This window comes from Chanodichthys erythropterus, chromosome 23 (assembly GCF_024489055.1).
Source record: "Chanodichthys erythropterus isolate Z2021 chromosome 23, ASM2448905v1, whole genome shotgun sequence".
NCBI classification, from domain to species: domain Eukaryota; kingdom Metazoa; phylum Chordata; class Actinopteri; order Cypriniformes; family Xenocyprididae; genus Chanodichthys; species Chanodichthys erythropterus.
In genome coordinates, this window is record NC_090243.1 from 2,078,184 (window position 1) to 2,094,708 (window position 16,525).

Consider the following 16,525-nt stretch of genomic DNA (forward strand, 5'->3'; position numbering starts at 1 on the left):
CTGTAAGTAAAAGATGGATTGATAAGGTACTGATAAACTGCCATTTCATTCAGAAACCATTAGAAAACGTAACAGACGGAGACAGGGAAAAAACAACAACATATGATGATTAAGAGCACTTACAAATAATTCTTCAGTTGTATCTGCATCTGGTAAGTAACTGAGTGCAACAAAAAAGTAAAAGAAAATGTATTACGAGTTTTAAACTCTTCAAGTATGACTTGAGCAGATGAAAGATTTCTGATTAGCTCCAGAATGCAGAACTTCACGCCTGAGGATACTAGACAGAAAACTCAGAAGTATCTATCTCCAAACTCTGCAATGAGGAGCAACAGGAAAAACCATATGACTTGACAAAGAAAAACTGGTTCGGAGTGAAACTACATGTCTTCCTTTTTCGGTGCGTAAAAAGACAGAGAAACAAAAAAGTCATTCAGACTTTTTCCATCACCTCAGGCCCAATTTCATTTAGCACAAAACCTTTTTTTTATTTGTTTATCAGTAACCCGTTTAAGCAAAAATACCAAATCAAATCAAGTTCCATTTTAATTCGGATGGCACCTTAGAAGGCAGCTGCTTTTCAATGCAGAAAAGGGCAGTTTTAAACAGAGTTATTGTCTGAATATGTCTGCCTCATCCAAAAATAGAAAACAAACAAAGTGGAGACATACAGAAGAAACAGAAAACGCTCTTTTAAGCCAAACAGATTTGTAAAATAATAGAAAGACAACTAAATGATGGTCCTTGGCTCGAAGCGTCGCCCTGTCTCTCTTGTATGTGAAACAATGAGAGCTTTGTGCTGGGGTGAGTCAGCGCTCAGGCTACACCCAGAACAGGTGAGACTTCCAAGTCTTTATCTGCTTCAGGACACCAGGAACATCATATATATATATATATATATATATATATATATATATATATATATATATATATATATATATATATATATATACAGCTATGGAAAAAATTAAGAGACCACTTAACATTGAATTCTGAACTTGGAGTGGTCTCTTAATTTTTTCCATAGCTGTATATTACAATGCTGGGTAGTAATGGATTAACCTGTAATGTAATCCATGTAATCTGGAATCAAGTACTTGTAATTACTTTTTAAACTACTTTTTAAAATACTTGGAATCAGACTACAGTTACCTTTTTATGGATTACATGATTACATATTAATTACACAGTGGCAGCAAGTTGTTCACAATTCATTGATTCTCCTAATTTTTCATTTTTGTTAATGTTTACATTTTTGTTTATAACCTGCCGCTTATATACGTTCATGATTCTTGGGGTTTTTCCGGCGGTGAGGGGGAGGGGTGTGGAATCGTGCACAGAAATCAGCAAAAACAAGAATATTTGTTTTTGTTATGTTGCTGTTGTCTAAATTTACTTAATTTTAAGTAAATATGTTTTAAAATCATAAGATGTGATTTTGTTTTATTCAGCAAACCCTATCAGGTACATTAGTGTTAGTATTTGAAGTATTAACTGTCCAAACATTGCACTTTAAAAAGAATCTGTTGACGCTCTTGTTGGTGAATAGAATATATTTTTGGACTATATATTTTCTGTCAAAATAGTACAAGATTATCCTACAATATATGTGACATCAAATAAGGGTTAGCACAAAAGTAATCTAAATGTAATCCAAAAATTGTTTGTCATGTAATTTGTAATCAGTAATTGTGAGTACAATTCATAAGTAATCTACCCAGCTCTGTGTATATATATATATATATATATATATATATATATATATATATATATATATATATATATATATATATATATATATATATATATATATATATATATTATTACTGTATGTATAACATTATTACTGCATATATAACATTAAACCTTACTTTCCACCAACAGTGCTTATGCACACATGTCCATTTCCTGTCACCTCTCCTCTCCAATGTTATGCTCACCAAGGCTGCATTTACTTGATCAAAAATACAGTAAAAAGAGTAATACTGTGAATATTATGATTTAAAATGACTGTTTTTGATTTTTAGTAGCCAAAAGGTCAGTCTTCAGTTTCACATGATTCTCCACAAATCAATATATTATCAATGTTGAAAAGAGTTTTGCTGCCTAATGTTTATGGAAACAGTGCTACATTTTTTTTTTACAGAATTCTTTAATGCCCACCAGTTATAGAGAGATTGTGCAGTATTAGTTGGCGTTTGATACACAGTGAGGCATAACAATCATCTCCAGATGTTACCTGAGCAACACTGCCTGAATAACATGAAAGTTCTTGCCTGTCTCAACCTCTCCGGGTTCTCATCTCTTCATTTTCTCTCTGCATTACCTTAAAAGGTAGAGAATTTTGCTGGAGGAAGGTTGACATGAAACATTAAACCTGTGATAAATAAAGAAATCAAAAGTTGACGGAATGAGAACATTTGGTTTGAATTTGGCCCAAGAGGGATTAAAGACAAATTCTGATGCCCCCTTTTCCACTCACTTTCTGATCCTCTTTCCTAGATAAAATGCCACAAGGCCATGTTAAAACCTATGGCCAGTAAGTCTGAGGATAGGCAAAAGATGCCATTACTCTTGACACAGACCCATGCTATGATCAATTTTAGATTTACCCAAAAACATATTAGATGCCTGTCCAAAAGCTAAATACACTGCAGTTGGTCACTTTCGATGTTGTTTTTGGCCAGAATAATCTGCAAAGGGACCAAACTTCATCCCAACAGTCAAAAGTCTGGCTAAGTGAGACTAGTTTGACCATACGTTCCTTGCAGAGAGCTAAATTCAGCAGACTGCATTGGTTTTTATGGGTCTGTTTCAAATTAACAGCCGTCTGTAAACTGTGGTCAGTCACGCTTGCACAATAATCTGCTTTCTGTTTTAACAGACTGGCATGCGGTTGAATACGTGTGAGCTAAGATGTGTGCATGTTTAGTACAGATACACACAGATTCAAACTGTGTTACAACAATCCCATTAAAGGGTTAGTTCACCCAAAAATGGAAATTATGTCATTTATTACTCATGCTCATGTCGTTCCACACCTGTAAGACCTAAGTTTATCTTCAGAACACAAATTAGGATATTTTTGATCAAATCCGATGCCTCAGTGAGGCCTCAATTGACAGCTAGATAATCAGCACTGTCAGATGCCCAGAAAGCTACTAAATACATATTTAAAACAGTTCATGTGACTACAGTGGTTCAACCTTAATATTATAAAGCGACGAGAATATTTTTTTGTGTGGCAAAAAAACAAATAACGACTTTTCAACAATATCTAGTGAATGGTGATTTCAAAACACTATTCACGAAGCTTCAAAGCTTTACAAATCCTTTGCTTCAAATCAGTGATTCGGATCAGGTATCAAACTGCCAAAGTTACGTGAACTATTGAAATTTCGAATCACTGATTCAAAACAAAAGATTCGTAAAGCTTTGAAGCTTCAAGAAGCAGTGTTTTGAAATCGCCCATCACTAGATATTGTTGAAAAGTCATTATTTTGTTTTTTTTGGCACACAAAAAGTATTCTCGTTGCTTCATAACATTAAGGCTAAACCACTGTAGTCTGTTTTAAACTGTTTTAAATATGTCTTTAGTACCTTTCTGGGCACTTAAAGTGTTTATTGTCTTGCTGGCAATAGAGGCCTCAGTGAGCCATCGGATTTCATCAAAAATATCTTAATTTGTGTTCTGAATATGAACAAAGGTCTTACGGGTGTGGAACGACATGAGGGTGAGTAATTAATGATATAATTTTTGAGTGAACTAACCCTTTAAATCACATAAATTAAGGCTACACAGAAACGATAAATAATAATATGAAATGGGCCTATCAAGTAGACTATCAACAGGGAGTAACGACAATGATCAAGACTCTTTCTTCTTCTCTCTCTCTCTCTCTGTCACAGACACAAATGGTGTGTTTGAACAGGTGCTGGGCTTATTTGATTAGTCTGTTAAGTCTGTCTGAGTATCTCCATGCCTGCTTGAACTGAGACTGGCTGATCATGTGTTTCTGTGTGTGCGCTCACTCATGCACATGTATGTGTGTGTATGTGTACTTCAGTATAAGCACTGGATGAAAGCATAATAGATCTCTTGTCCCCCTCGACAGTCAACTGTGGTCAAAACATCAGAGTGAGTGTTTGTGCATGGTCTTCATCATGTGTGTGCATTCTGGCCTCAGATCAAGCCCAATTGCCATATTTGAATAACTGAAACAAACACAATTATACTGGGAGATTTGTAGGCAATCCTCTCTACTGGATATATTTCCATATTTATATAATATGTCGTTTAGCCTGTCACGCCTGACAAAAACAAGTCAATAAACCATTAACCATGTGTCTTATGTTACATAGCAACAAATAATTATGTCCTAAAGTTTTCATTGGCATATTGATTCTCAGGTTTCATGTGAATATAAACCGATGTTTATGGATGTCAACTGCTGTGTGTTGATATTGAATGTTTCCTTTTTCCACAAAGGGGGAAGATGGAAGGAGACGAATGACTCTTATTTGACAAGAAAGTGCTACGATTTCTTGCTTTTTGATTGGCTGAGATGAGATTAAAGTAATTTGTACTGATTTAAAGGCATTTACATCATATCACATCACTGTGGTACACATACAGACCAGAATATTCATATATCAGCCAACTGGTACATTCAATAACTATGGTACACTTGGGTGTTGCATTACAGCATTAGAGGCACAAAATACAATGTTTTTATCTGTTGTGAGGTGCATTAGATATGTTTGATTAAGTATTTTACTATTATTTACATTGTTTGAAAAGTATCTAGTCTTAAAGGGTTAGTTCACACAAAAATGAAAATTCTGTCATTTATTACTCACCCTCATGTCGTTCCACACCCGTAAGACCTTCGTTCATCTTCAGAACACAAATTAAGATATTTTAGTTGAAATCTGATGGCTCCGTGAGGCCTCCATTAGGAGCAATGACATTTCCTCTCTTAAGATCCATAAAGGTACTAAAAACATATTTAAATCGGTTCATGTGAGCACAGTGGTTCAATATTAATATTATAAAGCGACAAGAATATTTTTGTAGTGCCAAAAAAAACTAAATAATGACTTATTTAGTGATGGCCGATTTCAAAACACTGCTTCATGAACAGCACAAATGAATCAGTGTGTCGAATCATGATTCGGATCGCGTGTCAAACTGCCAACGGCTGAAATCACGTGACTTTGGTGCTCCGAACAGCAGATTCGACACACTGACTCATTATGCTCCGATGCTTCCTGAAGCAGTGTTTTGAAATCGGCCATCACTAAATAAGTCGTTATTTTGTTATTTTTGGCGCTCCAAAAATATTCTTGTCGCTTTATAATATTAATATTGAACCACTGTACTCAGATGAACTGATTTAAATATGTTTTTAGTACCTTTATGGATCTTGAGAGAGGAAGTGTCATTACTACCTATGGAGGCCTCACGGAGCCATCGGATTTCAACTAAAATATCTTAATTTGTTTTCCGAAGATTAACGAAGGTCTTACGGGTGTGGAACGACATGAGGGTAAGTTATTACTTATTAATTATTAATTTAAATGAAAGAATTTTCATTTTTGGGTGAACTAACCCTTTAAAGAGGACCTATAATGCCCCTTTTACAAGATGTATTGTAAGTCTCTGGCATCCCAAGTATATATCTGTGAAGTTTCAGCTCAAAATACCCCACAGATCATTTATTATAGCTTGTCAAATTTGCCCCTATTTGTGTGTGAGCAAAAACACACCGTTTTTGTGTGTGTCCCTTTAAATGCAAATGAGGTGCTGTGCTCCCGGCACCTTTTCCAAAAGAGGGCGGATCTTTAAACAGCTCATGCTTTGGTTGCTCAACAACAACAAAGCTGGGGAATCTCACGCAGCCAAAATGAAGATTGTCAGTAACGGTGTTCAGTCGTACACTGATGAAGAGACTCGGGAAGAAGTTACAACTTTTAGAATGCAATTATACGTTTCTGAATGGTTAGTGGATAAATTTATGTTGTTGCTGTGGAGTTGATTCAACTCATTGACTAGCATGTGCCGTCATGTTAATCTTCTGTGCAAATCCAGCGTTGAATTGAGCCTCGTTTGTGAAGCAGTCCGACGTAAAATGACAGCATTGTAACAACGCTCTACTACAACAACTCTTCCTCTTCTCTAAAGCAGCCCAACATGGCCTTGTCCCCTTTGTTGTGTGTTCTCGGGGGCGGGGTTTATGTAAATTTTATGGTTTGTGATGTCACCAACAGAGGAAGAAGCTCGTTGTAGTCCCTACCAGCCATTTGTTGTAGTCTTTAAAGGGCGATTTCTGTAAAAGAAAATATCTCCCTTTGCATTGAACTTTGAGCGTCATAACTTTGCAGATGTTGTTTATGCTCAAACAGCAACATTAGAAACTAACTAAAGTTAAAAAAGTTAATTCATAATCAAGGACCCCTTTAAATACATCACACACCTGCATCCCTCCTGATTTAGTCTGTCTCTTCTCAGTCTCAGTCCTGACATTTATGATCCCATAATTAACACAACAAAGTAATTTTTCTTGACATTACTGAATTGATATTCTGTTAATGTTATTGTAACTGTAAATGCTATCATAACATTTGTGCAATTGTATCTATTAAACTAGAATATTTTCTGAAGGTTAAGCAGCTTATTTTACTGATAATTCATTGTTAAAGATAATTTAAATCCTTCATGTCTTATTTTGTATCCTATTCGTGCAAAGTGGCAGCAGTGTTTTTAAAGACACACAATATGAGCTGGGCGTCAAACCTATGATCCATGTCAGTCACATGGTAAAGCATGTGAGAGCTTGTACGAAACGTAAAGCCTTGATAGCTGTTATGCAATAACCTCTTGAAGGTGGAACAGGCTTTTTAATAGTGACAAGGATCCACGCTCACCTCGACACAGTCTAATTGTGAAGTCAGTTAGAGTTTCTAGCTGATTATACTTTCATTGAATTGTTAAATGTATTACTATTCTAATTTGTGCCTGAACATGAGGGAGACCCAAAACCAAACACTTCCACTGTAACACATTTGCCTAAAAGTACAAGTACATACAAATCACTTAGCAATATAAAAATTCTCTTTAAACTGATAAACACTGACACTTCCTATGAACTTTGGCAACTGTCTGAACAACTTGTTCTCAATCTCTTGTCAAAAAACAGATAATAGTTTAAAACATCTTTATGTACTCTTTCTCTCTCCCTTTAAATGTGTACATATACGACTGTAAGGCATCACTCACCATACTCTAACCCACTTAGACATGGACACGTGACACAAACAATGCGCCTTTCAACTTCTAACTTTGCACACATATTCCTAAAAGTGACATGAAATGTTAATAAGAAAATCAAATAAAATATAGCGAGCAAAGTCCTTCACTTCCTGGAACTTTTACAACTTCCCTTAAGGGCTCTTATGGCAGCGTCTAAAGCTCTAATCAAATGCATATTAGTTGTGCGAGTTGGTCAAAGCCAAACCGGGGATTACCACAGACAAAAGTCTGGGGCTACCTTGTTAAATTTGGGGAAACACAGAGAGAAAATGAAAGCCTTGCGATCTAATTTCCGTTACATCACCACCAAACAAACAGGGCCGGCATGGCAAGAGATTAGAGGGGATTATGGGAGGAAAAGGAACGAGGAAAAAGCCTTTGCTTTCTATTCAGTGCTTCCACCAATTCTGCTTCAATCCTGATCCAATCCCCCTGAAATTAGGCCCAGGGGACAAAGACGGACATGAAAGGATTGGAATGGGGTGACTGGGGTGGGGGTGACTTTAACTGTGAAGAGCAGAGGGATCCCTTGAGATGGCCGAAAAGAAAAGGGGAGGCCGGGAAGGGACCTGTTATTTAAATAATGCCCTCAGTTCATTCATTTTTTTCTGAGCAAGCCAAAAAATGAAAAGTGGTAACATGTGGGCATTACAGAAGGATTTGCAAAAATTGACTAGTTAGTAGGTTGTTTGAACAAGTAGAGAAGCCCTCTATTATTATCTTTGTTGAGTCACGTCCACCAAACACATGGATACTAATGTATCGCAACAATATCGGTTATCGGCCGATATCAGGGATTTTTATTATCTTATCAATCGATACTCTATATTTATCAGCTGATTTAATCGTTCATGCTTAGCATCATTTATCCTGTTTTTACATTTAGATTACCTTTGCTGTCATCAAATGCTCAATTTAAGTTAATCTTTAAATATGAATCATTTAACAACACCGTAAAATAACAAATCTAAAAATTACTATTCATTTTTCAAATTGTACATTACATGTTTTGATGCCTAAATTCACCTGTAAAATTAAAAAACTGAAATGAATGGTTTTTAATGTTTTGTGCATCCCTAATGATAAATACTGACAAATAAATAGGGTAAATTAATTAGAAACAAACAATATATATGCTATCATTCAAAAGTTTGGGGTAAGTTTTTTTTTTTTTTTTTAAAGAAATTAATACTTTTATCTAGCAGGGACACATTACATTGATCAAAATTTAAACAGTTAAAATATTTATAATGTTAAAAAAAGATTACTATTTATAATAAATGTTTTTTTTTAACTGTCTATTCATCAAAGAATGTTGAACAAAAATGTATAACCGTTTCATTGAAAATATTAAGTACTGTTTTCAGCATTGATAATAATAAGAAATGTTTCTTGAGCATCAACTCAGCATATTAGACTGATTTCTGAAGGATCATGTGACACTGAAGACTGGAGTAATGATGCTAAAAAATGCAGCTTTGCGTCATAGGAATAAATTACATTTCAAAATATGTTCAAACAGAAAACCGTTTTATTTTAAATTGCAATTATATTTCACAATATTCCTGTTTTTACTTAGTCTGACTACGTCAGACTTCCTACTTCCGCTCAATTTCATTTTGCTTCTGTACTCAGTCTGATACAGCGTCAGAGCTTTCTGTATGCCACCGGTCTGGAAACAGCCGGGCCAATCAACAAACACAGGGCGGGCTGAGAGCCGTGACGTATGCTAAGCGCCGAGTTTTACATTGTAGGTTAGAGAAATCGAAAACCGAAACGACCGCGGAAATGGGAAACGAGACTCTGTTATGGAGAACATTCAACTCTTTTTCAAACTGAAGCCAGAACAAGAAGAGTGTTTGATAAACATTTGTTTTATCATGTGTTTACAACAGGTTTACAGTGGAAGTTCAATCATAGATTTGAGTTCGATGCATGATGTCTGTGCTTCGATGCGGCTGTACAGGCACATAACATACGTCATAACTAAACGTATCTGATTGGCTTACGGGTAACCAATGATTTTAAACTTCAGACAAGCGCCCCCTAGCGAGAGAGAAAACACTTCTCTATTATGCCATTCCAGACTCTGTCTACGAAGCAAAGTGAAGTAGCAGAGTCTGGTATTACCAGGCTAGTTTTTACTTTATTTTTGATCAAATAAGTGCAGCCTCGGTGAGCAAAAGACAACATTAAAAAATCTTACCGACCCCAAACTTTTGAACAGTATAGACTAGTGGACCTCACATGTAGATTGTTGGGCGACTATCCAGAAACCTATCAACCAGAGCTCTTAAATGCCCCAAACTCCATATATTATTTGATATTCTCATTTATCTAGTGCTCTACTTGAGTAATATGTATCTGTTCTGACTTGCAGCATGGAAGTCTTGAAGTATTTAGAGATCACTGATATAAATTTGACATTATGAAGACCAAATACAAAGCCAGTGAAACTTAAATTTTCCATCGGCTATCTAACCATTCAATGAAAAGATATCTCCATTAAGGATTCTGACTTCTTATTGGTCTTATTGGCACTCACCCTTGCATCTCCATTGCTTGGCCGGGCTCCATGGCTGAAGGCATGCGCTGGGTCTTTGTGGTACACCTTCAGGCAGGAGTGATCTGTAATGTTCCTGTGCGGGGAGAAATCCACATCGGTCACATACACAGACCAAATGTCACCATCCGAATGGGGTCGCATTCGGTGCCCTGAATGTCGGCCCCTGAGCTCTGCCACAGCAGGGTGCACAAGGGCTGATGGTATTTCAACACGCGAGAGCGGAGAGTGGCAGCGAGAGAGGTCAAAGGAATCGCGAGAATAAAGCGATTCACTGAGAGACATAGGCGAGTTGGAGCGAGAATTTAGAGATGAAGGTGAGAAGCTACGGCTCTCTGTGACAAAATCCATGGTGGCTGAGATGTCCGTTAATGTCCAGACTATAATTCTCTGTAGGTCCAGAAATTATTTACTAATTGAGCTAAAACATTAACTGTCTTCGAAGTAATCCAGTTTGTCTATTTATGTTTTTAAGTCTCTGTCTTCCTGGACCTCTCATAATGTGTTTCCCTGTTAAACCTATTTGTATAAAGTGATGTGAGCATTTTCTCATGAAGTCTGATATGTGGTCATGTGGCTGTAATTCAGATTTACAACATTGATAAAAAAGGAGTTGTCTCAAAGTACATGTTACATCACCAAGGAAATGTAAGGAGACTGACCACTCCTCTGTTTACAGGACAATGTGTGTATGAGTCACTATTTATAGACTCATTAGTTCTGAGGAAAAGTAGATGATTAATTTGGTTGTGATTGGCCAGTTCTTTAAAAACCCCATGAAATCATTGGATGATCACAAGATTTTTTCCTATATTGACGTATTTCCTACTGAAACAGGAAGTTTGGGTAGAAAAAAAGAACCAATGGGCCAATAGTCTTTCGTCATACTCAATCTAGAGGACATCTAATTGGACATCAGTACTATTAATCCAAAAGAGAAAGACTAGTCATTTTAAAGCTGGTTTTAGGGTCAGTAAAGACATTAATATTTTTATTCAACAAGGATGCATTAAATTGATCAAAAGTGATTGTAACATTATAAATGTCTGTACTAAGTATTTCTATTTCAAATTGCTTTATTGCTCAAAGAATCCTGAAAAAAAAAAAGTTTCAGGGTTTCCACAAAAATGCAATGTTTTCGGTTACACATTTAAGGTGATGTAGTTACATTGTACTTACTCAAGTAAGTACTGAGTAATATTAATTAACTACATGTACTTAGTATATAGTTATGGTTAGGGTTTGATTTAGGCATAGTTACTTGTAATTATGCATAATTTACTGTTATTACTATAGTACATTTAACAAAGTGTAATTACCTCACAAAGTGTTACCCTGTTTTCAACACTGATAATAATAAGAAATGTTTTATGAGCAGCCACTCGGCATATTAGAATGATTTCTGAAGGATCATGTGACACATCACACAAATAAATTAAATTTTAAAATATATTCAAATTTAAAACTTTAAAGGTGGCGTAGAACGTCTTTTAAAAAGATGTAATATAAGTCTAAGGTGTCCCCTGAATGTGTCTGTGAAGTTTCAGCTCAAAATACCCCATAGATTTTTTTTTTTATTAATTTTTTAACTGCCTATTTTGGGGCATCATTAACTATGCACCGATTCAGGCTGCACGGCCCCTTTAAATCTCTCGCTCCCTGCCCTCCCAAGCTCTCGACGATAAGTGCAGTTATACAGTGCATAAACAAAGTTCAAACAGCTAATATAACCCTCAAATGGATCTTTACAAGATGTTTGTCATGCATGCTGCATGCATGCATTGATTCCTGTGAGTATTGTATTTATTTGGATGTTTACATTTGATTCTGAATGAGTTTGAGGCTATATGCTCTGTGGCTAACGGCTAATGCTACACTTTTGGATAGATTTACAAAGAATGAAGTTGTGTTTATGAATTATACAGACTGCAAGTGTTTAAAAATTAAAATAGCGACGGCTCTCTTGTCTCCGTGAATACAGTAATAAACAATGGTAACTTTAACCACATTTAACAGTACATTAGCAACATGCTAACGAAACATTTAGAAAGGCAATTTACAAAAATCACTAAAAATATCATGTTATCATGGATCATGTCAGTTATTATTGCTCCATCTGCCATTTTTCGCTGTTGTCCTTGCTTGCTTACCTAGTCTGATGATTCAGCTGTGCACAGATCCAGACGTTAATACTGGCTGCCCTTGTGTAATGCCTTGAACATGAGCTGGCATATGCAAATATTGGGGTCATACATATTAATGATCCTGACTGTTATGTAACAGTCGGAGTTATGTTGAGATTCGCCTGTTTTCTGGAGGTCTTTTAAACAAATGAGATTTATATAAGAAGGAGGAAGCAATGGAGTTTGAAACTCAATGTATGTCTTTTCCATGTACTGAACTCTTGTTATTCAACTATGCCGAGGTAAATTCAATTTTTGATTCTAGGGCACCTTTAATAATATTTCAAAATATTACTGTTTTTACTGTATTTGTGATCAAATAAATGCATACTTCTTTCAAAAACATTACAAAATCTGACTGGCCCCAAAAAATACTGTATGAAAGTGTACTAGAAGTTAATTTTGTCAACTTTTAGCAATATACTAGCATAAGTTTTCATTTCATTGGGTCTTTCAAAGGTGATTCCCAACTGAGAAAGTGTTGCGGTTTGCTCATAATTCTGTAAACAGGTAGAAAGATACGTAGATAATGAAAACAATGCACACATAAGTGTTTAGAGATTGGCTGAGGCAGAGGGAAAGATGAAAGACCAGAGAGAATGAGAGTGAAAGAGATGTGGGAGTGTTTGTTTGAAGTCTGACATAAGTGGTATGTTAACATTAGCCATGCTGGTGGGTGATGTATGACGGTCAGGTTTATTGGTTTAAAGTCAGAGAAACAAATGGTGTGAGGCCATTCTTACTTTAGCTGTCTGACTGTAATTCTGTTCAAATTAAATCTAGTTATAATGTCTGTTCATGTGTATGTGAGTGAGGGTGGCTTATTTACACTCTAGATGGTTTCAAAGAAATATTACTGAAGATTTCCAGAGCTATAGTTCCATATTACAGAAATAATTCACAAAAAATTAAAAGCCTTTCATCCTTTATTCACTCCAACCAATATGAATGTCTTAGTTTTGCAAATGAGATTTGAGAGCCAAGATGGAGAGCATGACTTAAATTTCAATGTGTTCCTCACATAAAGCTATCGTATGACTTCAGAAGACTTGGAATATAGTGAACAAGTGAGATTGACTGCTTTTATGACACATTTATGGTACTTTTGTGACATTTTCAGAAATTGACATTCACTGTATGCTTTTGTCATTTGGAAAAAGCTGCATGAACATTCTGTTAAAAATGTCATTTTATGTTCCACAGCAGAAAGAAAGTCATTTGGGTTTGAGTAAAAAATGACAGAATATTAATTTCCATTCATTTCCAATTATTTAACAGCTGCTCATTTCCTGTAAAATGAATGCAAGTGAGATTTGATTACTAAGTTGGTTTTCAAGGAAAAAGTAATAGAAAAGGAAGCAGTGCACTTGGACCTCGAAGAAGGTCACTTGCTGTGTTGATTGATATCATGGAACTAAAGGAAGCAGGCCGTGTGGAAAGAGGAAGGAAGACAGTAAACTTTGAAGGGATAGTTCACCCAAAAATGAAAATAATCCCATAATTTACTCACTCTCAAGCTATCCTAGGTGTACGTAGGCGTATCGTTAGCTTAGGTAAGAATTGACGAACGCGGAATCGCAGAGGAGAGAGCAAAACAAAATGCTGATCACAAATTAAAAGTCTACCATGAGAAGTGTCAAAAATGTTGGAGGATTTTGATATAAGAAAAGAGGTGACACATCCTACGTCGGGTCAGAAGTCACCCTTCTGTCAGAACTCGACTCTCTCGTGAATGTGCGTACGGCCGTTGCCGTATATATATATATATATATATATATATATATATATATATATATATATATTTATTTATTTACACCTAGGATGGTTTAAAGGTGCCCTAGAATTTTTTTTTTTAAAAGATGTAATATAAGTCTAAGGTGTCCCCTGAATGTGTCTGTGAAGTTTCAGCTCAAAATACCCCATAGATTTTTTTTAATTCATTTTTTTAACTGCCTATTTTGGGGCATAATTAGAAATGAGCCGATTCAGGGTGTGTGGCCCTTTAAATCTGGTGCTCCACACCCCAAGAGCTCGCGCTTGCCTTAAACAACATAAAAAAAGTTCAAACAGCTAATATAACCCTCAAAATGGATCTTTTCTCCGTGAATACAGTAAGAAACGATGTTAACTTTAACCACATTTAACAGTACATTAGCAACATGCTAACGAAACATTTAGAAAGACAATTTACAAATATCACTAAAAATATCATGATATCATGGATCATGTCAGTTATTATTGCTTCATCTGCCATTTTTTGCTATTGTCCTTGCTTGCTTACCTATAGTCTGATGATTCAGCTGTGCACAGATCCAGACGTTCTACCCTTGTCTAATGCCTTTCATAATGTTGGGAACATGGGCTGGCATATGCAAATATTGGGGGCGTACACCCCGACTGTTACGGTCTATAACAGTATATGTTATGTTGAGATTCGCCTGTTCTTCAGAGGTCTTTTAAACAAATGAGATTTATATAAGAAGGAGGAAGCAATGGAGTTTAAGACTCACTGTCTGTCTTTTCCATTTACTGAACTCTTGATATTCAACTATGCTGTGGTAAATTCAATTTTTGAATCTAGGGCACCTTTAAGGGTAAGTAAATCATGGGATCATTTTCATTTTTGGGCGAACTATTCCTTTAAGGAGGCTGAATCTGATGCACACACACTCACCTGACATCAGTGAGTTCATAGTACACGTTCCTGGTCTCATCTTTCACGTAGATGGCGGTGCTGGGTGACTCCAGCATCTTCATGTTGAGCTGATGAGGGAAGGCACTAACGAACAGAGCTCTGACTGTATCTACACTCGTTATCTCATTAGGCATGCGGATCTGCTTTGTGTCGTCTCCATACTGCAGATACAACACCCCTGAAAAACAGAAAGAGGAAACATGAAGAAAGAGTGAGAGAAGTATGAAACTACCTTTAAAATTATATACTATTTTGTCTAAATATATAAAATATTCAAAACTTAAAATTAAAGTCACAAGTTTAGGCATCAGAACATTAGAATGTACATGGTTGCTCTTTATTTTACAGTACGTACACTTTCAATGTACTTACTGTGTTCTTAGTACTGAGTAAGGTAACGTGGGTTAAAGGGTTAGTTCAGCCAAAATTAAGTTTCTGTCATTAATTCACCCTCATGTCGTTCCAAACCTGTAAGGCCCTCATTCATCTTCAGAACACAAACTAAGATATCTTTGATGAAATCCGAGTCTATCTGATCATTTGAACAGTTGTCATATGTAGTGAACTTCCTTGTTTACATCCGAATGGCAGCTCAGTATTGGCCGAAGCTGAATACGTGATCAGCACGATGTGCATGTGATGCCGACACAGGAGTCGGCCAATAATAAGTCAGTGTTCGTACGTAAACAAGGAAGCCTGCACTGAGTTTACTACGTATGAATAAAGTCGTTATTTTTGTTTTGTTTTTGCGCACAAAAAGTATTTGTCACTTCATAACATTAAGATTGGACCACTGTAGTCACGTGGACTATTTTAACCATGATTTTACTACCTTTCTGGACCTCTGGAGGTGCAATGATGTTGCTGCCTGTGTGTGCTTCAGATACCCTCGGATTTCATCAAAAATATCTTAATTTGTGTTCCGAAGATGAATGAAGGTCTTAAGGGTTTGGAACAACACAAGGGTGAGTAAATAATGACAGAAATTTCATTTTGGGTGAACTAACTCTTTAAGTTAAGGTTTAGGAGTAGGTTCAGGGTTAGTACCTTGTTATTACCCAGTTAGTGTCATTAGTTAGTTAGTATTAGTTTTGCCAACCGTTACGTTTAATACGGAATCATCCCATATTTGACACATAAAAGTCTTGTTCCATATTGAACTGATTGAACGCACTTTGTTCCGTATTTTTGAGAATCAATTCAGTGAAAATCCATGACAGACATTTTCACAGTTTTTTACAGCTAAAATCACAGTCATTTTTTGCAGCGTGCGGTAGATAGTCCTACTGATTTCTCCCCCTGTTTGTCTATGATCAGCGTAGTGTTTTTAACATCTTGGAACATCATCAGAGAATGCCCTTTTAATTGGTCGTTTCAGTCATTGTGAGTCACGTATCGTAGCAACGATGACGATAAGTGACAACAGCGGGAAATGTAAAAATGACTACCTCCGAGCAGCCGGCGAAAAAGAAAAGAGCACAAAAATATAGAATTGAATGGTGTTTTTTTAAGCTGTTGGTTAAAGCTGTTTTTTTATGTATTATTGTTTTGCACTGGAAAGAAAGTTAACTATAATGGAAGTATAATTATATAAAGGAAGTGCACTACACTTCCTTAAAATTTTGTCTAATTAAATTAAAAATATTATTTTTTGCACTGGAAAGAACATTCTAGAAGTCTAATTCTATTGAATAAGTTTGCACAAGGCTACAGAAAACTGTTGTGTTTATTTTTCTTCAAATGCAGTCTAAGCCGATGAGTTTTGAATGCTA

At 36.0% G+C, this 16,525-nt stretch overlaps 1 protein-coding gene across 10 annotated transcripts in view; it reads right to left on the reverse strand.

Moving 5' to 3' along the window:
* Positions 1–16,525, reverse strand: part of si:ch211-285f17.1 (sickle tail protein homolog) — a 176,234-nt gene that overhangs the window by 26,494 nt on the left and 133,215 nt on the right. For all 10 annotated transcript variants that reach the window (XM_067378546.1, XM_067378545.1, XM_067378543.1 and 7 more), the window contains 2 exons: positions 14,733–14,931; positions 9,858–9,951 (listed from right to left, as the gene is read on the reverse strand). In XM_067378546.1, coding sequence (XP_067234647.1) covers positions 9,858–9,951; positions 14,733–14,931 — 293 coding nt within the window. The remainder of the gene's footprint in view (positions 1–9,857; positions 9,952–14,732; positions 14,932–16,525) is intronic.